Source organism: Lupinus angustifolius, chromosome LG06, assembly GCF_001865875.1.
Source record: "Lupinus angustifolius cultivar Tanjil chromosome LG06, LupAngTanjil_v1.0, whole genome shotgun sequence".
In the NCBI taxonomy this organism is placed as follows: Eukaryota; Viridiplantae; Streptophyta; class Magnoliopsida; order Fabales; family Fabaceae; genus Lupinus; species Lupinus angustifolius.
The window spans coordinates 8,711,574-8,735,512 of record NC_032014.1 but is presented as its reverse complement, the minus strand read 5'-3'; the positions used below and the strand labels follow the sequence as shown (position 1 = coordinate 8,735,512).

Below are 23,939 nucleotides of genomic sequence, written 5' to 3'. Positions count from 1 at the left end.
TATTCAATGTGGTGTCATGAGATTCTCTTACCTAATAGATTTTTTTGTGTTGCACTCTTTTCATACGCTTAAGGTCTAACAATTTGTGTTTTTTATTGAGAGTTATATCATAGAAAAGGCTATTCATAGAGTGAAAGTCATCGTGGAAATCAACCCTTAAAGGAGAGACAATATTATGAGTTTCATACTTGATAAAATAAAAACTTAATGTGATACATAAGTATAATATTCTCTCACCTAATAGACTAGTGTTTTACGTTGAATTATCCTATATTAAGTCTTAACATAGTTAAAACACTGAAATTAGGTCGTTTATTGATTTAACGATCAGATTAAAAGTTTAAATAAAGACAAGTAACGATAAGTAGTTTAGCCTATTAATATGTATAGTGCCTAGTTTGGTCATCAAAATTCGTAACATAAAGTTCTTACGAGTACAGTGCCTAGCTAGGAATGTTATAGGGGGAAACACGAAAATATATTAATATATAAATCGTTTAATCACGTGAGTAAAAATATTAAAAAGTATTTTTTTGCTAAAATGATGTTTTATTTTTATGAAAACATTTTTATTTATATTTCAGTTAAATCATAAATAATTTTTTACGAATTATTCCAAGCATAAATGTTTAATAAATACTACATTATTCACTGTGATGTATATTAATTCAAACAGTTATTATATATTATAATTTGTTTATTGATTGATTGATGATTTGACAATGATGTAAATTAACCTAAACTGTATTTTTATAAAAGAATATGTGTATTATTGTTTTTTGTTACACATGTATTATTGTTTAAAAAGTAGTAAATTCAATTGTCCTTTCCATTTATTTTTCTCAACTTCCACATCATAAATGTTTCTCAACCACTTACATTAACTTTTGAAAAAGACTTGTAAGTTTATCAAAAGTGAGCAGGGGGTTAAATTATTTAATTACCTTAAATAGAAAATCTTCTTCTTTTCAAAGGAATTATAACTTCTTTTTAGAGTCATATATTTGTTTATAATTTTCAAAAGATTCAGAACTCTATCATTTATCTTTAGATGAACATCATAATGCACTTCACATTTATATTTTATATTAAGATATTTTAAATATATAATTAAACTAAATACTTACTTGACCTCTAAATTGATCCGGATCCATTACCAAATGAATCAAAAATTGGAAGAAAATATTAAATTTTCAAGAGTCGGAAATAATAAGAATTTGATTGTTTTAGGCTTTTCAAAATGTGAAACTCAAAACAAGCCCTAAGTTGACTTGCGTGGTGTGACGGTCTAGCCGGTATAACACTTAAAAATAGTTATCTAGTTATTAATCGCTTTTAATTTATTTTTAAAATATATTCACTCGATATAAATACATAACTATTTTTAATATAATTGTTATGTCTAATTCAATTATACTCATCAACTTTTAATACCTCAAGTTTGAGTTATAATATAATTAACTTTACTCATTTATTAAATTTCACATTCTTATTAAACTCCCATAAGAGAAATATCTGGTCACTTCACTTAAATACATAAACATGTGGACATACACTACCAAAAATAATATAAATTATTTCAATTTTTAGTAATGGTATGTAGGATAGATTCAAGTTCGAAAAGAGCTTTATATATCACAATATAATTATGATTCATAATATCATTGTAATTTGTAAATATTTATGTTATAAAAACATAAATATTGTTCTATTTATTTTTCCAAAGCTCTTAACATCAATATTTATTATATGTTCAAAACACAATTATATTGTCAAACAACTTTGACATAAGGCTTATTATGAAATAATAAAAAAAGGAAAAAATGAGCAACTTTAACACAATCGGGTAAGTCTTTTCTAAACCTGATTTTAAAATAGTTTGTTCAATATGGAAAAAAGCTTGAATTTAATAAATAAAAAATACATAATAAGACGTAAAAGGTTCTATAAATTTAAGAGAGGAAGCCCACCCATCTTAACAAAAGAAATGTGAATGTTCTACGATCAATTGAATAAGAGGAATGATTGGTTTATATTAGTTATATTTCATCTCAATCATTCATTTTTTTTTTAAATTCAATAGATCAAATGAATGAAACTTAAAAATTATTTAAGATTTCTTTTTTTTCTCTCTCGTCACTCACTTTATTCACCCTTATGGCCCGTTGGATTTAAGAAAATGAATGGAACTAGTATACTTAAGTTGGATGTAAATGGAACTCTCCTCATATATATACGAGGAGGGATCCATTTACACTCAATTTAAGTTACATTAGTTACACTTAATCTCAACCATTGATTTTTTAAATCCAACGAATCAAATGAGTGAAACTTAAAGATTATCTAAGATTCATTTTTTTCTCTCATCACTTATTTCACTCATCGATTTGGTCCGTTAGATTTAAAAAATCAATGGTTGATATTGAGTATAACTTAAATTGAGTATAAACAGATTCTCATCTATATCTATACTATATAATGTCAAAACTTGAAATAACTACCATCATGATTCTATTTTTCTATTTTGTCCTTCATATTTTTTATTTCTAAAGTAATACCATATATCTATACTATATATAAATTCAAAACTTGAAATAACTATTACCATGATTCTATTTTGCCCTTAGTATTTTTTATTTTTAAAGTAAAATTATATAATCCTAGATAACTATAATTAATACATCTCACTTTAAGTTGGATATTATAGTAAATACAAAAATTATAACATTGAGTATATTCAATAAAAAACATTATAATTCTCTAAAATACAAAATACAAATTTAATACTGAATTTATAAAATAAGAATGCGGGTCAGCAGACACGAAGTGTCTGTCAACACGCTAGTATATATAAAGCCAAACCTACAAATAACCATCGTGGCGTAATTTTCACATTCCAAAATTACATTTTTGTAACTCATCCATTGATAACAATCATAAACTTTCAAATATTATTTTTATTTTTTTCACAATACATCATTATTCTTCCACACATTTTCTTATTTTTATCTTTTCTTCTTGAAATCTATATTTGATTAATCTTCTTATATTTTTTGTCTCTATTGAGTTTCTATGTACCATTTCTTATATTAAATTATTTTTCTTTAAAAAATGTAACACAAAAATAAATATATCAAAAAATATAAGAATTTGGGTCGATAAATACAAAATATTAATCAACACGCCAGCGAGCTTCTTGGGGGAATTGAACGGGCAAACAAAATCTGCTGGCAAGAGAGGAAAAAAAATAAAGGTTTGAAGAGGAGAAAATAATAAGAGTTTGATTGTATAAATGGGCTATAAGCAATTGAATGTATATACCTTACCGAAGGGAAATTGAACCGGCAAAAAAAATCGTTGGCAACAATCTTTGATGCAGTTTCTCAATGTTGGATAATTAATATAATGACTAATTAATATAAAAGTAATAACTATGATAAATTTTTACAATTATCAGTATATAAATACTACCGTCAGATATTATCATATCAATTTTTCAATTTCCAGAATCTTCATATATCTCTTACATTCCCCTCTCTAGTTTCCTTTTTCATCTACGGATACTCATGTATATGAAAGACATGTACCGGTATACATTTGGAAATTGCATTTTTTTAGAAATTGGAATTGCGTATTTTATTACTGTCAGGTAGTTCGATTTCCTCACTCTAAATTTCTATTAGTTGAAGAATCTTCCACATCCAACATAAAACAACAATGTTTGAAAACACATCTTGTACTAAATACAAGTTTGATAGTCTAGGATGAAAAACATCACTTCAATAAAATATGAAACTTAAAACAAGAAAAATGTAATCAAAATATGAATAAAATCAAGTAATTCGTAAATTGACCCTTGCTATTTGGAGATGGATCAGTAAGATTTGCCGATGATGTCAATAGAATGAAAATCCTAGAAGGTCTTCTAATATTTGAAAGAAACAATTCACTTCATGATTTTGCCTGTCGAAACTTGGTATATAATATGAAAGATTACAAATTTATTGAAGAAAACAATTCTATTGTCTAAGTTAGAACTTTTTAGTAAGTTAATGAGTTCATTTTGTCTCTTAGGGTCCTGTAAAAAGAAAGAATATTTGATTATAACATATGTCTTTACTAATCAAGCATGAAGGAATAAGTTCAAAATAAATAGGTTGCTATCGAATTATGAATGATATGAGAGATCGTTTGGTGTAGGGAAGTAGGGTTAGAATTGAGCTTCAAAAATGGAAGTAGGGTTAGAATTGAGCTTTGAAAATGAAATTGGAGCTCTCAATTCCAATTATTTTGATTGGTGTGTTCATTAGAGAATTCCAAATTCCAAGTCTAATAAATAACTATTTTATATTGTTTTCAATTCTTACATAGAACGACAACCAAACTTGTGTTTTCTTTAAACATGGATAAAAAAGGATATACTTTTAGCCTTTTAGGGGAGGGGGACAAATATATTTAAGTGAGTTCAAAACAAAAAAGCTATCAACTTAGAATGGACTTACGAATCCAGCCTTTCATTAAACAAACATAAAATAAAGCCGAATTGGGTCCAAAACCAAATTGTGTATTAGCCTCACACCCATCTTTATAATATTTGGAAACAATCTCCCAAAAACAATACCCTTTACTTTTTAAACTGAATGTAGTACTCTAATGATTTTATATGGGACCATCCCACTTTTTGTACTATTCAATTTACCATCAATTATGATTGATTAAAAAAATTATTTAAATAAATTTGTAATTATTAAATATTTTTTTTGGCTAATTACATATTCTGGCACATGAAGTGGTACAAAACTGTGAGACAACATATGTGCTCCCATTTTATACACTATCAATTTATTGTGTACCGTTTATTTTTAATCATTGATTCTTCAAAGAAGTAATACAAATAAATGATATATGGTGTATTAAGATGTATGATACATTGAGTATGTATAAATCTTGAGAGTAATATGCAGTTAGTGCATCAATTTACCCTTCGTTTGAATTACTTTTTTTGAAAAGTCAATAATGATTAAGAGCGAATGTGTATAATTTAATGAAAATGTATAAAACTGTTATACTATCAATATTTACATCTTTTTTCTTTCATAAATCTTTATCATAATAATATATACATTCTTAATATTCTTTTTTTCATAAATCTTTATAATAACGGTGCATATATTCTTAATATTAATGGTGGCAGGTTCATGGCAGAGTTAAGGTGCAACCAGAGAGAAGGTAAAATGTGCTGTCCGACCCAATTTGTCTTCCGGGCCTTACTGGGCCATGTGGAAAGTCTATATAAGATGAAAATTGGCTGGCCCAGCAACGGGCCTACATGTTGCACCCAAACCTACCCATTTATTCAGATCCCATTTCGCCATCTCTCCTCAGTGATTGCTTGATTCAAAATTGTTACACTTGAGCTCATTTTGTTGTGCTTATTAACGATCCTTCACTTCACTTACCTATATGAAAAAAATGTCTACACTTGATATGAAAGTTCAAAGTGATGATAGATCAAAAAAGATGTTTATGCATAATTTTTAATACTCTTTCTATAAAAATAATGAGAAGAAAAATGGTACATGATAGAAACCAAATTCAGTTCATTCATGCACTCTTTGGCTTGATTATTCATTAGATTTATTTTTTAAGTGATACAGGTGACACTATTTGTCCTTTTGGTAACTTTTAAAGTGAAGGAATTAACTTACACTCGTTTAAGTCAAAAGTTACACTTACCATTTAATCATTTTTTTTAGATACAAAATCTACAATTGAATTTCCTATGTTACAGATTATACCAAACATACTTTAGAAGTGTTTGAAAATAAACCACTTAATAATCAAGATCTCAAGAAAATAGGATAATTAGAATACAACACTCTTACCCGATTTTTATAACTATTTGATATTTTGATTAATGATTTTTAACAATTCTACAATGACACTAAAAGTTCACATGGTATAAATCATATCATATACTGTAACATTTATGTACCTTCTACCAATTTTAATCTGAACAATATATAGTTTCTCCTTTATCAAATATAAACAAAATTTGAGTATTCATTGTTATCAAATACAAGGATCATATAATATGGTGCAAAAACTATTCTTATTAATAGGTAACCCGTTCGTTTTCCAAGTGATTTTTCACAGATAATTTTTTACAAGTTATTTAAAAAATGGTTGAATTCATAAAGTGGATGATGGAATTAGAGTTACCGAGTGGTGTTAAAAGAATTTTATTTAAAAAAAAAAGGCTCTTATATTTACTTTTTGGGCCAATTCCTCAATCAAGAGCACGCAATAAACTAATGTACATTTCCCCCCACATTCCCTAAGTGGAGACCTTACATGCAAAATTTGGCACTCATGCATGGAACTTCTACGAAAGTGACCACAATTGTTTTGTATCAATAACATTGGTCCCAAAAGAAAGTTGGACAAATTACAACATGCATAGCCAATAAGTTTAAAATATTCTCTTTATATCCAGTTATTTATCTAACAAGAACATTGCTGGTTTTTCTATCTCTTTCTGCGGTCCTTGCTAAGGGATGCCTAGTCCCCACCCCACTCTTTGTGACCACCATAGGACTCTCCTTTTGGTTCTTTACAAAATTCTTATTATGATCTAATATGCCATAACTATATGTGTGAGGTTCTTGTCAGCAAACCCAAATTTTGTAGAAGAATATATGAATTAGTTATCATGGTAAATTGAATATATTCTCTATCCAGAAAGTTGCACGTCCAACATAGTACTATAACATATGAGTTTAGGATTAAATTACATTACCAACTACGTGATACCGATACATATTACTTTTATGGCTAAATATAACTAAAGTGCATTAGCATTAAGCTGCATTTCCCCTATGTGATAACTAGTACTGATGGTTTACTCCTCCACTCATTAACCATCAATCCGAATAATAAAAACAAACTCTTGTTGTGTCTCATTATCAATATATCATTTACTATTAATTTATATTACTTTTATTTGAGAATCAATATTGATTAACATATAAATAATATATTGTTGTCGATGTAAAAAAATATTTACATTATTAATATATACATATTAAATCGTAAATTATAATATTTTTATAAGTCTTGCTATCATTTTTCTTTGTATATGGTGAGTTTGTTGTTTTTTTTGTGATTTACATATCAAATAGTCTTATCTTTTGTGATGGTAAGGATACATATATCTATCTCCTTTAAATTTCATTAAATAAGAGTCATTTATATATAGTTAATATATTTTCTACTATTGAATTGAATTATTTTTTTTGAAAAATTAATAATACAGTGAGTTACAATGTAAAAGCACATACATCTTTTTTCTCTAAAAAGAAAGAAAATTTTAAAATATTTAAGACGAAATTCCTTTCATTTGAATCCTTGGGGGATATTCAACCACGTCATTGGGATCGAAGTGTGTGGCTGTGAAGAGTGAAGCAAGTGACTTTTGTGTATACATGCACTCATGCACTTACAAAAAAAAAAACATGGATAGAGATCATCTGTCTCAAATGTTATTTTACTTTTTATTTCTCAAGCCAATCAAAGTACTTTATTTCTTTTAAATTTTTTCTTTTATCTATTTATTAATATATAATTGGTTTAAGACATAGAATAAGATACTGTTTTAGGAGGGTCCTCATCCCCAAAAGTATACCATTATTGATAAGAGTTTGAAACCATAGCGTGCTTTGAAGTGATTGACTAATCAGAACTCTGCACCAGTACGTGTGTACTATTCTCTGCCTGCATGCCTAGCCAACCTCATTTGTCTTTCCCCTAACATCGATCCTATACATTGATGCATGCTCAACAATTGGCACAAAATGTCAAGCAATATCTTGAACCTCCATTCATAATTGATTCATTGATATTCTCTTTTTTATAAGGCCATTTTTGTTTGTGGACTCAACCTTGGTTATGAGCATGAAACATAAACCACTTTAATTTTTCTTCTTCTGTGAGATTTTTGGAATTAATTTATATTGTACCTCGCTAATTTGAGTGGGGACTGAAAGATATATTTAAGGGGACATAATTATATTATCCCATTATTTATTCATTCACAAAACCTGAAGTTGAAATTTTATTTAGATTAATTGTTGAAGAATCACTATTCTTTGCCATCAATATTAACTTGCAAGATTAAGAATTCGAAAGGAGGATGCTAGAAAGTGATTGAAGAAAAAGTTGTTATCCAATATTTATCTAATTATGTTAAAGAAATAAGTTTTATTAGAATGTGATTTCCCAAACTTAAGGGATTAAATAAAAAGTTTTTATTAGAAAGTGACTTCCCAATAAAAAAATGGACCAGTTAGCAAGACTGAAAAGGGAAAAAATGCAGGTCATTAAACTTGTATTTCAGGTTTTTTTTAATATGAACCCGTTAACATTTAACTTCAAGTTAGTGTTGGTTTGAACAATATTTGATTCAACTCCATTGAATTACAATTTAATTATAAATTTTGTTAATTTTAATCAAATCATAATATCTAAACCAATGGCATTAAAAGGTTTATTTTGGTCCACCGTGAAAACTTTAGTTTTTACATAGTGAACTAATCATATTTATACCCTATCTGATATGTGATTTTATGTTTCTTAAGTGGTTAGTGCGTGTTAAACATTTGACCAAGGAAGTTCCGTATAACACTCATATACAACTAGCAAAGTCTAATATCAATTTGAATGAAGACTAATATCACCTTCATCTTTTACCAATAAGAAAATTGATGTAGTGATTAGATAAAGTTAGACATCCAACTATTATATAAGATAAAAAATCAACGACAATCATGCTACCCCAAAGAAAACTATACCCTCATCCAAAGAGTAGGGAATAAACCATGACAACACTAAAAAATTCTTCATCCTTTTGTCTATGGGTGAATTAATTTTAGACAAATATTGCCCTTTCTTTTCCGTCAATTTAGAGGTCACATCACTTCAAAGAAGATCAAGAAAATTATAGAAAACATAGAGGAATGATTGAGTGACTTTGAAAATTTGAGGTTTTTTGTGACTTTGGTGTATTTGGATAAAATTTGGATGCTTAAATCCTGGATTATATTATGGTTTATGTGTTTGCAGTTAAAATCCGAGCCTTGATCATCATTTGATGATTTAAAATTGTCAAAGTTACTAAGATCACCAAAATATAAAAGGTGATTTGTTTAAATTGCACGTTATTTAATTTCTATTTATAGCTATACCTCTTCTACTCTGATTTTGAGCTTTTTGATAGCTGATACATAAACCAAGTAAGGCGTTTTTAAAGGTTGATATAATTAGAGATTGGAAAATCTGCTTTAATTATTACCCCATAGGAACATAATTATACCAATAATACAAAGTTTGATCGCTGAGAATATTTCCAAAAAGAAACGAACATAAGGGATACCAAACATGTGATCATAAATATCCCCCGTCATCACCAATGTGATTATCAATCAAAGCAGAAAAAAAAGTTTTGGAATAAATTGGACCAAATGGTGAGGAAGTAAACTCAACAAACCACACGACTACACCAGACTCCATTATTAAACCATTGCAAGACAAGGACAATTGCATCAATTAGGCAAATTCGGTTCCCATTACTAGAAAAATGAGGAGAAAGTGAAGCCTTTTTATTTTAGATTTATTTTTATTAAAAATAATTAAAATCATATTCGTTAAAAATAAATTTCTAATATATACCACAATCTCATCTAGTACTATACTTTCCAATTGGAGAGGATCTAAATTCCAATTAGGCATTATATAAATAATCTTTTTTGAGAGGCTACAAAGATGAAGAATGAATTTTATCTCTATTAATAAAGATTTTTTATAGATATAAAATGATTAAACTCCTAACATTATATTTAAGTAATTTAATTAAAAGTTTAAAATCCATGCATTGTCAATGTAAAGTTTTTATATTATTAGCACATTATCCACTATTGATTTGTATTACTTTTATTTTAAAGTTAATACATAATAGTTAACATATGAATAGCAAATGATTTACTAAGAGTATAAAAAATACTTCACACTAGCAATTATATTAATGTTGGACGGTCCAGTTACACAAAATGATTGAGACATTTGAAAATAATCATAGACAAAGGGGAAGGAGACAAAGATATCTGGAGGTTGATCCTGCAGGACTTTCCACTACATAAAGATAAAACGCTAAGACACATACAAAATAAGTGAAGCATCCTTGTTTTTATCTATCATACAAAAATAGTGGGGGATGATATTGATGAATGAGAGAGTGAGTGCATCACGTTGCAGTGTTTATCTTTTTTGAATTCCATTTACGTACGTCTTGGTTATGCTGATAATTTTGACATTTGGGTCATATAGTGTATTTACTCTTTCAATAATGCCCAGATACAACTCATGATGAGTAAAGATGGTAAGGCATGTTTGAAACTCAGAAGTTTGGAGTGGGGGTGTTTGGATAAACTTTGCGTAATGTGATTTTAGTTTTTAGATGAATGTGGTTTAATTTTGTAAAGTAATTTCAGTTAGAAGCGAGTTTCAAGTAAAATACTTTATGTTTGGATATGTGTTAGAGTGATTTTAGTCGAATAATATTGTTTGAATAGTTTTTATCAAAATTCCCTTTTAGTTGTATAATTACTTCAAAAAGTGTCCAAATTTTAATCCATTTTTAAATAATAATTTTTTGTAAATTATAAAACTAAAATTTACCTTTCACTTTAGTTTGAGACTTGAGAGGAACAAAATGTCTATTTTTTACAAAATAAAGATTACTTATCTCATTTGTATCCCCATTTAATTATGAAATGACAATTAATTAAAAAGAAAAGTTATAAAAACATAAATTAATTTTTTATATTACTTATTAGAGTTTGATTGTGTAGAGATATGAAGACATGATTTTTTTTTCTAGATATGAGATGTTTGTTCTATTTTTTACAACTTAAATTTATGCGTGGATTTTAATTTTTAAATTTATGTCTGTATTAATTTTTGTGCTCTAACCTTAACCAACAGAAATATGAAAGAACATAAATTTTACTTCTAAATATTGTTTTTTCTTTCATATTGAGAAACTACAATTATTTTCGCTTGCTTTATTAAATACAGCAATTGTCACGGTTGTTTTTGGCTAAATGTTGCCTTAAATAATGATCAGGGAAATCAAAATTTAAATCAAGGGTTGTATAACTAACAGTGATATTTTTAAAATATTATTAAAGAAACAAAAAATAAGGAAATTGTCATTGGGAAACTAAGTTCAATATTGTTTTAAAAATAATGAATAGTAAGCCAAAATTTAAATCAAGAATTGTGTTAACAAAGGCTCTAAAGACATTATGTAAGGAATATAAAATAAGGAAAATGACATTGAAAAATTAAATCAAACATTTTTCAATATATTAAAACATTAAATTTCAAAGATAATTTTTTTATTTTGTTTTCCTCAAATAATGTCCTTACCACACTTACTAATATTCTCCTTAATTTAATTAATGTACAATGAAACTTTAGCTTAATTTGTTTGTAATGATAAAACACTTAGTTTAGTATTTTATTTTAAGGGAATTGCATCTTGATGGCCATGAACTTGATTGCATGAAAACAAATAACTCTCTCATGGATCAAAATTGTTGGAGTAGCTAGACACCTCATCAAACGAATGCACATATAAAATGCAAAAACAATCTAATCAATTCGTGACCCATGCCCTGCCACATTGATCTACATAAAAAAGAGATATCGTCAATAATGCAGCTCTTTAAGCTAATACGAGTCTTACATTTAAACCCTAAATCTTAGTGAGGCTAAATCATTTACATATTGGTGATAAAAGTGCTAAAACTATAAAAAATCCCTTTTACGAAAAAAATGCTCCAAAAATTTACTTTATTTAATTATAGCAATGTAGCTTAGCCCTTGATTTTGAACCTCTTTGAAGTTAAAACTTTTAGATTGTGTTTGGTTTAGAGAAGAAAACTTGAGAGAAGAAAATATGATGATTTTTAGTTGTTTAATATGGTAGAAAATTGAAAGAAAGTGAGGAGAAAATAATATAATTATTATGAATAACGACATTTTCTTTGTATTATCAAGAGGATCTCATCATCATGTAAGTAAATAACTAATCTCTTTCATAATGTGTGACTATCTCTCCCAACAAGTTCTAACTCATTATTCAAACTAGTGATGACAATAAAAACCGAACACGTGGCTACCCGCCATAACCAAATCCGAATTTAACGGGAAAACCGAAGTGATTGGATTCAGGTTTTACCCGAGTTCAATTTTCGGGTTCGGGTTTGGTGTAGTTGATACCCTACCCCGAATGCGCCTCAAACCCGATTAATATATGTAAAATTATACATAAATACGTATATAAAACCTATAAATATATATAAATTTAGAACATATATATATATATATACATGTTTCAGACGGTTTTTCATCGGGTTCGGGTTATCCGAAATCCAGCGAGTTCGGGGATGGTAGCTTTGTTTTTAACCCCGCTTAATTCAGGTTCGAATTCGGGTTTTGAATCTTGGGTTTGGGTAAGCACAAACCCGCCCCTGACCTACCACGTTGTCATTCCTAAATCAAATCTTTGATATTTTTATCTTTTTATGAATTTAGCGGGACTTTACTCCACTAAATTAACGTCTTATTATTTATTAATAATGACGTTGAAATGCATGTGTTAGTTTGTTTTCTTTTGAATTTTAGGAAATTATCGACAATTATAAGTATGATTAACATAAAATAGGATTTTTTAAATGTATGACGAGTTAAAGATGAGAAAATATGTCACTAAATTTCTCACACAAAGACATGTTGTATCAAAGTATGTCACAAATCATGTCTTAAACCAATGAAAACATGTCATATCAATTAAAAAAATAAATTTTCATTAATTTTTTGTTTTTCATTCATCATCATTGATTGGAAACATCATTTTGAACATATTTTATGATAATTGATCGTGATCAAATTTTTCTATATGTTATTCTCCCAATAATGGAGAGAAAATATAATGGCATGAGTCCTACAATTTTTACTTTCCTTCGTTCTTTTCATTGCAACCAAATAATAAAAAATATTCTTTTCATTCCTTTTTCCTTCCTCTCATTTTCTTTCCTCCTATTTTCACTCCAAATAAACATAACATTAGGTATGTTCCGTCTGTACACGTTTTTTGAGTGCAAAGTGGATAAGGATATAGGCAATGCATATTTGTTTTGTTTAACTAAGTCATCTGTTATTAGAACATTAATATCTCGATGACAAATGTTACTCAAAGACTTTGACGTTTCACTTAAGAGGAAAACTCACATTACCCAACATCAAAATTTAAGGACGTGACATATACTTATTTTTCCTTTTGTTTTTAATAATAAAAATATTAGTTTATTATCTATATTTTTACATATATGTGCTATATATAAAGTTAAAATATCTTATAAATATCTATTTATAGTATAACTTTTTTTGCTTATTTTATCCTTCTAATTACAATTACTATTACTATAATGTTTTCTCACATAATAAAAGAAATATTAATGGAAGGTAGAGTAAATTACATACACAATAAATATCAAATCACCAATACAATTTTTAATGTAAGTTTTAGTAATATTATAATTCATTATCACATTTTTCTATTACATAAATTATAATATTATTTATACTCAATAAAAAGTAATATAATCCTCTAAAATAAAATATATAAAAATTAAATATTTAATATTAGAATAAATATACTGTCCACACCTTAGTAATTATAAGGATAAATATCTGGTAACATATTATATTTGCTTTTGTTTTTAAAACACTTATTTCTCCGATTCTAAAGATGAATAATCTTAAAGTCCAACATTCATGTTACATCATGTTAGAAACACGAAACAAAATAAGAATATGAGTATTTATAAAATTACATATGAGTATTTGCCAAAATAAGAATATGAGTATTTGACAAAATTACATATATATTCATTTAGCATTCTATTTTGTCTTGTAACAATAATTTAACTGGTACGAGAAGCATACGTTAATAAATGTGAATATTTAATGGGCTTAAAATTTATGTATTGTTATAGAGTCTTTATATAGTGCATCATTTTCATTATTTATATGTATTATTTTTATAGAAAAAATATATGTATGATAGTGTATGAGTTTTATATACTACTATTGTAATATTCACTATTTATATTTAATCATCATTGACTTTTTAAAAAAATAATACAAATTAATAGTGAATAATATATTGACTATATATAAATCTTTACACTAACAGTTTATAGATATTACCTATGAAGCACAAATACTAATATGTGTGTCGCATACGATACGTATCCGACACGTCGACACGTATTTTTTCCAAAATACAGGATACGATACGTTCAGGGATACGCGTATAAAATAATAAAAACATATAAAATATTATAAAATTACAAGTGTAAATCAAAATATACAAAGTAAAAAATATGGAAATTTAAAATCACTGTCCTCCATAACAAATCTATTTTATTCTATTTTAATAAAAATGAATGTATCCTAAAATCATTATCCTCCATAACAAATATATTTTATCCTATTTTAATGAAAACGAATCTATGTTATCATGTTTTATTGGAAACAAATCTATCTTAATCTGTTTTATTGGAAACAAATTTATTTTATCCTGTTTTATTAGACACGAATCTATATATCTTATACTTTACTGAAAACGAATTCATATATCCAATATTTTATTGAAAACGAATAGAATATGTGTCTTAATATTTATTTATTTTATTTTATTTTTTTAATTTTTGGATACACTATCGATACGTATCTTTCGCGAATCCGAGCGTATCTGTGTCAGATACGTGTCAGACACTGACACGTGAGGGTGTTTGACGAATCCGTGCTTCATAGGATATTACACTTTTACCTTTTATTTGAAGAGTCAATAATAATTAATATATGAATGAGGAATCATTTACTAACAATACAAGAATTACACTGGTACATTATTTTCTCATATTTAATTTGAAATAATAAAATCTATAGAAATACTGTTTTATAAATACAATATGAACGTTTAATTGATAATAATCAATAACATATAACCCCATATTTTGTACCTATTCAATACTGCTTAAAAACAAATTATTTTTTTATTAATGAGACTTAAAGTAAACTTACAATTGAGAGAAGATAAAGAAATAGGGGAAAATAAATTGAGAAATTTGAACTCCCGCAGTTGCAATTTACATTTTATAAGAGTTTAATTAATAAATATAGTAAAATTCACAAAATTCTATCTATAACATTGTAATTAACTCTCTTTTTTACATGATCCCATTTTGTTATTTAAATCCGTGCATGTATTTTGGGAGTTGTTACCTGCGGAGAAAATCATGTTAAAGTGTGAATGGGTCAAAAACATTAAATATAATAATTTCCCAATTAAATTTATTTACTTTTGGAAAAATTTGGACTTTATGAACGGAACACATCTTTTGTAACAAATATCATATAGGTATCCTCTGTACTAAAATAATTGTAGCCAACTAAATTACATAAAATAATATAAAAATATTAATTTATATTATTATAATAATTTTTTATTTAAGTTAATTTTTTTAATTAGATGAAAACACCAAGTGAAATATGAAAGAGAACATTTCAAACACATCCATCTAATCTAATAGCATTCAAAGTATCACCCCTTATTTCTCACTTAAATTTCTCAATAGAAATTATTAAAATATTAAAAGTGCACTATCTTCTCCTCCAAAATTCAAATACAATTTTTTTATACTATATATATTTTAAATTAAAAAATAATTACGTATTAAAAAAATGTAATATTTCTTAATAGATTTAAAAAAATCTAATATTTCTCAATAGATTTAAAAAAAAAAAAATTTCTCAATAGATTTAAAAAAATCTAATATAATATTTCTCAATAGATTTAAAAAAAGATAATATTTCTCAATAGATTTAAAAAATCATATTTAAAAACAAAATTTTCATACCTCAGCACCAGACACTTCTTGTAAATGCATATAGTCTAATGAGATGTGCAGACACTTTCACAGGCTCCTTATGCATACAAGTGTGCCCCACAACTTCTGATGGTAACTGTTCAGTACTCACAACCTTCCTTTAAAAACACCTCTTTTAAACCTCTCTTCTCTTCTCTTCTCTTCTCTTCATTCTTCTCTTTATTTCCAATGGAATAAGTCAATAAGATAAATTCCCATGGATTAGTGAGAACCATTTTCTTTCAAGCCAAGGTAGTTAAACTTGCTTCACTGATACCATTTTATTTTCATGGTTTTTGTACTTTTATTATATGCATGCTCCTTTTCTCTTGGCTCAAGTGTTCAGTTTTTGGACAGTTGGGATGTTTCTTTTCTTGGTTTTCTTGTTGTGTTGGACTTTGTATGTGCATGCACGTGAACCCATGTGAGCTTCTTGCTTATTTTCATTGTTCATGATGATGAATTGATATACTTCTACATGTTCTTGTTTGTTGTAAAGTTTTCTTTCTTTCTTCTTTTTATTCTCATTCTTGATAATTGAACTTTTTTCCTCTTCATAAGATCTTAGCTACCCGGATCTTTTATCTGTTTACTGTTATGTGAAAATGCCATCAGCATATGAGATCTTTACAGTACAAAGAGTGTTTTTCTTCTATTGCTTAAAAAATGCTTTTTGGAAAGAAAAAAATATTCTTTGCTAGTTATATAGAAGCTTTTAGTCATTTAAACTAATTTAAGTATCCAAATTGAAAAGGAGTTTGTACTTGTTTTTTCTTTCATTGTTCTGTGATTTTAAACTCAAATTTAGCTTGTGATTTTGCAGAAAACAGTGTTGATCTGTTACTTTCTATAAGGGACTGAGAAAGGATGCCAAGCCAGCTATGGTTTGCACTGCCAATGATTTACAAGAATGGAAAGATTTTCCTAAGGGACTCAAGGTTCTTCTCCTTGATGGAGACATCAATTCTGCTTCTGAGATAAGAGCAAAACTTGAGGCCATGGACTATAATGGTAAGACAATTTCTTTGCATCCCTTCTTTTTTGTTTTGGCATGTCTCATTTCTTCATCTACATTGAATCTTGGCCTAGTAATTCCCACTCACCTTAATTGGTTGGTAAATTTGGTCCCCCATCTTTCTTTACTATGGCATCTTACAAAGCCTTATTGCTTTAGATATATAGTCCTTGTCTGGTTCTTTAGAAAACTATGGTGTTAGATTTTAGTTGCACTAGAGACTATAAAATTTTAAAGAATTTTTTTTTTGTTTTATGCTTGAAGTTTGAACTGTGTGCTTAATTTGTTATCTAAACTGATGTTGTCCAAATTATAAAGATATCGAGTATAAAATTATTATTAGTTATTGCACATTTGGTGTCCTTTTAATTACATAGCAAGTATGAATTAGTTGGCTGCAAAAGACAGACTTCTATTTTGCAATACAAAAGTTTCCACAAAGGTAAGTTTCATTGAGAAATTGTCCTAAAACCACCCTAAGTATATTTGACTATTAATAAAGTCCACATTGATTGAAACAATGGAGTGTTTCATGTGTTATATGATAAGACTGAATGTTGGGCGATAAAAACGTCAACAAGAAAATAAACTCATTGTATCAGAGATGAGAATGTTGTGTTGGATGAGTGAGCATGCTAGACAAGATAGGATTAAAATGAATGTATTAGCGAGAAAGTTAGCGTAGCTCCTTTTATAAAATATCGTAGAATTGTGTCCTATGGGGTATGATCATGTGTGGAGGAGACCTTTAGGAGGTTCGGCAAGGAGAGCGGATAAAATGAAGTTTAGTCCAATGTCTAGAGGCAAGAAAAACCATAGGCGAAATGATTTAGAGATCAATGCTTTGTCAATGGACATGATTTATGGTGAAGCATTATAGTTCAAGCCATGTAGCCGATCCCACGTAGCGTGACTAAGGTTTGTCTGTTGTTGTTATTAAAGTCCATATGGTTCTTTTCCTCTAATCACATGGCTCCCCTGTACATTTTTGTTCATTATCTTAATTTGTTTATTAACCCTGAAGAGTTTCTGTACAGTATCTACATTTTGCGATGAAAAAGAAGCCTTGTCAGCAATCTCAAGTAGACCTGAAGACTTCCACATTGCCATAGTGGAGGTAGTCAAATTTCATTTTCTATATAAAATAGAAAATAATTCAAAGAATATGTCAGTTACTCTAATATGCTTGTTGAAAAATAATTTGAATATCTCTGAGGAAGAATGATACTCTGGAGTCTTAATCATAATTAGATGCTGCCAAACTTTAGGCTATAAAATATATTAAAATCAAGGGAGGAACTTATATTATAAGTGACTTTCTTATTTCTTATATGTTATTAGTAGCTAAATGCGTCCGTTGAAAATGCAGGTGAGTACAAGCAGAAGCCTGGGGGGTTTCAAATTTCTTGAGAATGCTAAGGACTTGCCAATCATTAGTAAGTGTAAAATCCAAACCCAAATTTGCTGAATTAAATTAGTTTTTTCCGTTAAACTTAAACCTCGAAAATGCACTCTTAAGATCATCTACAAGGCCATTATTTGTTTGAATGCTAAGCCAAAATCAATTCCTAATAAAGACAAGAAACATCATTGTGCCTTTCAAGTTCAATTTTCACCACCACCTATTTAGAGGGTCTTCAGTAATTCTAAAAATTGGAAGTTTTTGTTAATTTTATTTCTAATTTTTCTGTCTTTAGGATTGTTAGTTGCTGTTGTTTTTATCACACAATATTAAGTAGCCTTTAGCCTTTTACCAAATGAAATTTATGAGTGCTCTAAAAGGGAAAATGACATGGGAAATGGGTAAAATTTTACTTCAAAGCTCTTTTCTAATTGCTGTAAAAATTTCTGACTAGTGGTATTTAACAACTTTTGATGTAGTGACTTCAAGCAACCATTGCCTGAACATCACGATGAAGTGCATAGCGGTGAGTGGAGTCGCCATCCCTATTATTCATGGGTTTATATCTGGTTAACTAATATTCTTTGAGCCAGCTCCAATTTTCTATTTCATTGGCATTTATTTGGAAATTATGTTAATTCATGCTTTTGGTCCTTTCAAATTATTAAGTAAAAACCACAAGTATCTTTCCCTCATAATTATTGCACTAATAAAATCAATTGTTATCTGGTTTTTCAACTTTATATTACCAGACTATAATGTTCAACTCATCAGACTGTGTACATTTTCCTTCTGTTATGATTGTTAATAAATATCTCTTGACTCTTCACTCCATTTTCTTTTTTAAGCTTGGTGCAGTTGAGTTCCTTAGCAAACCCCTCTGTGAGGACAAGCTCAGAAATATCTGGCAGCATGTGGTTCACAAGGTCTGTAAATCTTAATGACAAGTCGACAATACATTGGCATATACTATTAAGAGTAAACTTTCACTTAGTCCTTCCAATGACTTAACTCACCAATAAAATCCCTTAATTTAACACTATTTTACATCTTTCAAGGACTTAATTGGTGACACCAAATTTTTGGAGGACCTGACTGCTCGACCATTGTGTGTTTGGAGCACTAAGTTGCCTGTTTATTGTAATATAACATGAGCTATATAGTTTCTAATGTCACCTTGTTTGAACTCATGCAGGCATTCAATGCTGGAGCAAGTGTTAAATCTGAACCTCTAAAACCTATCATAGAATCAGTAGTGTCCATGTTGGACTTAGAAAAGGACAGCAGACAAAATGAAACTATAATGTCAATTGATTCGGAGAAAGTATCCGGGTTAACTGATAATGATCCTGAGAAGTCACCTGGAAGTGATAAATATCCGGCTCCTTCAACGCCACTATTGAAACAAGGAACAAGATTACTAGATGACGGTGATTGCCAAGAGCTGATTAACTGCTCAACAGAAAAAGAAAGCAGTGAACATGATGGAGAACCTAAATCTGTCGAAACTACGTGTGGAAATTTGAGTGCTGAAAGTACATCATTACAAAGGGAATCTGAAAAGACTCGGGTTAAGGAGGAAGAGGACTTTGCCAACCGTACTAAGGGTGAGAGTGCGAATGCAGTCTCTTCACATCCACAGAATATAAAGATTCAAAGCAAGACGGACGGTAATAGAAAATCTCTCAAGAGAGTTGGTGCTCTCAGTAATTCATGTGAGACTAAAGCTAATAGGAAGAAGATGAAAGTAAGCTGATTTATGATGACTAATTCTTTGATCATGTTCTTCACTTCTTCTGACCATCTTGCCTGTACTATTTGCTGACACATGCACATTACCAGACAAATATTTCCAAAGTTTTCTTTAATCTGTCAATCTTCCCAATGTATTATATTTGCATGCTTGGAGTTAATGAAGAAATTACATGGATTTTAAACATTTCACTTTTCATATTCATTAACTGATTAAATGAAATTTTACAATAGAATTATCAAATCTTAACTAGTCTTAAATAGAATGTGTTCTCTAGTTATGGAGAAGTTCATTGACATTTTGTGATCAAAGTAGAAATGTATGGTCCACATACAAATAACTATTGAACTTGAATAGTTATTTGTATGCCACAAATGGTCTTAGTTTGTAATGTATGTTACTTGATTTTTGTCTAAATACAGTTTTGTTACTTGATTTTTGTCTCAGGTAGACTGGACACCAGAGCTGCACAAAAAATTTGTGAAGGCATTGGAACAACTTGGCATCGATCAAGCTATTCCTTCTAGAATATTGGAACTAATGAAAGTAGAAGGCTTGACAAGGCATAATGTAGCAAGCCACCTTCAGGTCATTATGTACCTCGGTGATTCTAGTTACTTTTAGTCCCAAAAATGGATGCTTATCATGAACTTGGTCCCTACATGTACGAAAAAAATTCAATTCAGTCCCTATGCATACATCATTTTCAATTTGCTCCTTGCTGTTTATTGTTGTTAAAACATAGTCTGTTGGAGTTAAGTATATGGACCAAAATGAAAAGGATTGCCCATCTATAAGGACCAAAGTGAAATGATTAAGGCATACAGGGACCAAAAAAGTATATGTATGGTGCCTATGTGACAATCATTTGCAATTTGGTATATTTTGACTATAATGAATGATGTTTTAACAATAATAAATCTAAGGACCAAATAAAAAATAAATGTTAAAAGGGGGGCTGAATTGAATTTCTTTTACGTATAGGGACCTAGTCGAAAACGTGTGTCACATGTAAGGGCCAAAAGTATATACTACAAACTAAGTATTTTTTATTTATGGAAATGTTGCGTATTAAGTGTTTTATTTTTGTTTATGCAGAAATATAGAATGCATAACAGACACATCTTGCCTAAGGAAGAAGGTAGGAAATGGCTAAATCAAAGGGATCCAATGCAAAGGAGCTACTGTCTTCAAAGACCAATAATGACCTTTCCTCCATATCATTCTAATCACACCCTTTCTCCAGCTCCTACATATTCGATGTGGGGACAACCTCACTGTCAAATGCCCGGTATGCAGATTTGGAGTCCTCCTGGTTATCCGTTGTGGCAGCCTACAGAAAGTTTGCACTGGAAACCATTTCCAGGGGTAATCTTTTTGTTCAGAGTTCAAACAGTACTTAAGTTATTTTTATCAGCAAATTTGATGTGTCTTGTGATCTAAAGGAACACCTATATGATACAACATCAACACAGGGAGAAAACAATCTTCAAAATTGTAGGACACCATATGACTATGATAAAAGATGAAATTACTGCAAGAACAGTATAAAAGCACAAATCTTAAATCGAAATAAATGCGAACATTTATCTAATTATTGTGCCATTTCCATCTATAATGGTATACAAAATAATAAAGTCCAACATAGGCATGGTGACTATGTTGAAGTGGTTCATGCTTCATTGCTTGTGATGTAAAGTTGTGAATGCAGTCTGACATGCAGGTGCTTGATGTTTCAGATGCATGCAGATGCATGGGGTTGCCCAGTCTTACCACCACCACCAACTCCTTGCTTTTCCCACCCTCAACCTCAAGTGAGTATCAGCAAACTTGAAATCATAGTTTTCTATGTTATTTTGTGTGTTAACGGTTAATGTAACCTTGCCTCCATAAGAATATGCCTGCATTGCACAATGTTGATGCTTCCTGTCATAGTTTTCTCATCGTTTACCTGAGTGGTGCTAATAAGATCTTATAATCAAACCACAGAATATGTCTGCATTGCACAATGCTGATGCATTGGACTACAACTTTCGTATGCCACAAAGTTCCTTTGAACATTATCCGGTAATGTAATACTTTCCTTTATGCTTCTTATGCAATACTTGCCCAAGTTTCTTTCCACTTGATAGTTTAGCAACTGACAAGTGACCTTTTCCTACATTCCCTTCGGCCCTTAGCTCATGTCCATGCCATGGTTTGATAACTTCAGTACTTCTCACTTGCTTGATTGAATTGCAACACATAGTGTGATTGACACCGAGAAGTGTATTTCAATGTTCTTACTTAGCTTGTATTTTTATGAGAACCATGGTTGTAAATGCCACAATGTAGAAGCTGGTGGTGTCTAATTAGATAGAGTACAACTACTCGTCCTCACATCTACAAAGTTCTCACCATTTAATTACAGCTGCTTGAACTTCTACACATCTATGTTTGAAGAGTAAATACTCATTTGAGTCCCTCATATTTTTTTACCTTAGCAATTTGGTTCTCAAAATTTGTAAAACCTAAACTTTTCCCAAAAAAGTTTTAAATAATGATCAAATTAGTCATTTTTAGCATGTTTTACAACACTTGATAGAGACTAATTTGACCCTAAAAATGATTAATTTGACCACATTTGAAATTTTTGGGATCATTTAAGTTTTTCAATTTTTGAGGGACCAAAGTTATAAGGTCGAAAAACATGAGGGACTGAAATGTTTATTTCCTCATGTTTTAAATTCTACCACATATGTACCTATGTGAGGAGATATCTTAGGCATATATTTGATTATATCAATGTTCTTTCCAGTGCTAAATCGCATTACTTTTCTAATTCTTTATCAACTTAGCTATACAAATATGTACTGTTCCAAACTCCTTATGAACTCTTACAATGTTCTTTTCAATGCATGCAGGCAGATGATATTGTTGACAAGGTTGTGAAAGAGGCACTAACCAACCCATGGCTACCCTTGCCTTTAGGCCTAAATCCTCCTTCCACAGATAGTGTGGTAACTGAGCTTACCATGCAAGGCATTTCCAGCATTCCTCCTTCCACCAAGGGTTCTAACCCCGGTTGATGGAATAACATTTTCTGTCCCACAATTTATGTCATTCCTATCATTAGTCAAAAAATATTAGTTTATTGGATATGTAGTAGATTATAATTCAAATCATTTTTTTGACTTGATCTATACACCTTTTTAAGGGAGTGACTATTTATCTGGTACATATTCAACAACATAACAATAACATTTCATACCGCAAGTGCAATAGATTGTCACTCCCTTGTTTTGAACTTAATTAAATTATGAGAATAATGTATCTTCTCATATCATGAGATAACTTATCTCCTTTATCCAGTAAAATTCATGATTTCATTGGGAGGAGGTGATAACTTATCTTCTTGTACATGAGATACTCCATTCCCTTAAATTATACTTATAATCTATTGCATATCCAATAACTTAATGTATTTTTTTACAAATCATAGTCTTTGACAGAAATTATGTTACAGATTTTGATGGCGACCAATCTGTGTGGCTGGCCCTTTTGTATTTATTCTGTTTCTCAATTTTATCAAGTTCTAACTATTAGATTGGAGTGAGATTACGAGTAGGGGCCATTTATTTTCCATTATTTGGTCCCCACAAACACAACTTTGAAGTATCTAAGTGTCTTCCCTGTTTGTGAGGCTATAACATGAGATGATGCAACATTACAAGT

The 23,939-nt window shown here is 29.3% G+C and overlaps 1 protein-coding gene and 1 long non-coding RNA gene across 8 annotated transcripts; one reads left to right on the top strand and one right to left on the bottom strand.

Annotated features, from left to right (window-relative positions):
* LOC109349589 (two-component response regulator-like APRR2) lies at positions 2,416-23,469 on the top strand. Of its 7 annotated transcripts, XM_019590452.1 has the most exons (13): positions 16,078-16,307; positions 16,879-17,066; positions 18,108-18,187; positions 18,440-18,506; positions 18,952-18,998; positions 19,321-19,398; positions 19,668-20,219; positions 20,673-20,813; positions 21,324-21,593; positions 21,965-22,039; positions 22,120-22,142; positions 22,238-22,292; positions 23,129-23,469. In XM_019590452.1, the coding sequence occupies exons 2-13, from the start codon at positions 16,937-16,939 to the stop codon at positions 23,291-23,293; spliced, it is 1,683 nt and encodes a 560-aa protein (XP_019445997.1). In that variant the 5' UTR covers positions 16,078-16,307; positions 16,879-16,936; the 3' UTR covers positions 23,294-23,469. The 7 variants fall into 7 exon arrangements, with proteins under 7 accessions (XP_019445996.1, XP_019446001.1, XP_019446002.1 ...); XM_019590451.1 differs by lacking the exons at positions 16,078-16,307; positions 22,120-22,142 and adding an exon at positions 2,416-2,426 and having other exon boundaries at positions 22,215-22,292; XM_019590456.1 differs by lacking the exon at positions 23,129-23,469 and having other exon boundaries at positions 16,073-16,307; positions 21,949-22,039; positions 22,238-22,279.
* Positions 21,970-23,056, bottom strand: LOC109349591. Its single transcript, XR_002107995.1, has 3 exons — positions 22,961-23,056; positions 22,177-22,655; positions 21,970-22,126 (listed from the first exon to the last, which is right to left on the bottom strand). It is a non-coding gene; the product is annotated as an uncharacterized LOC109349591 (long non-coding RNA).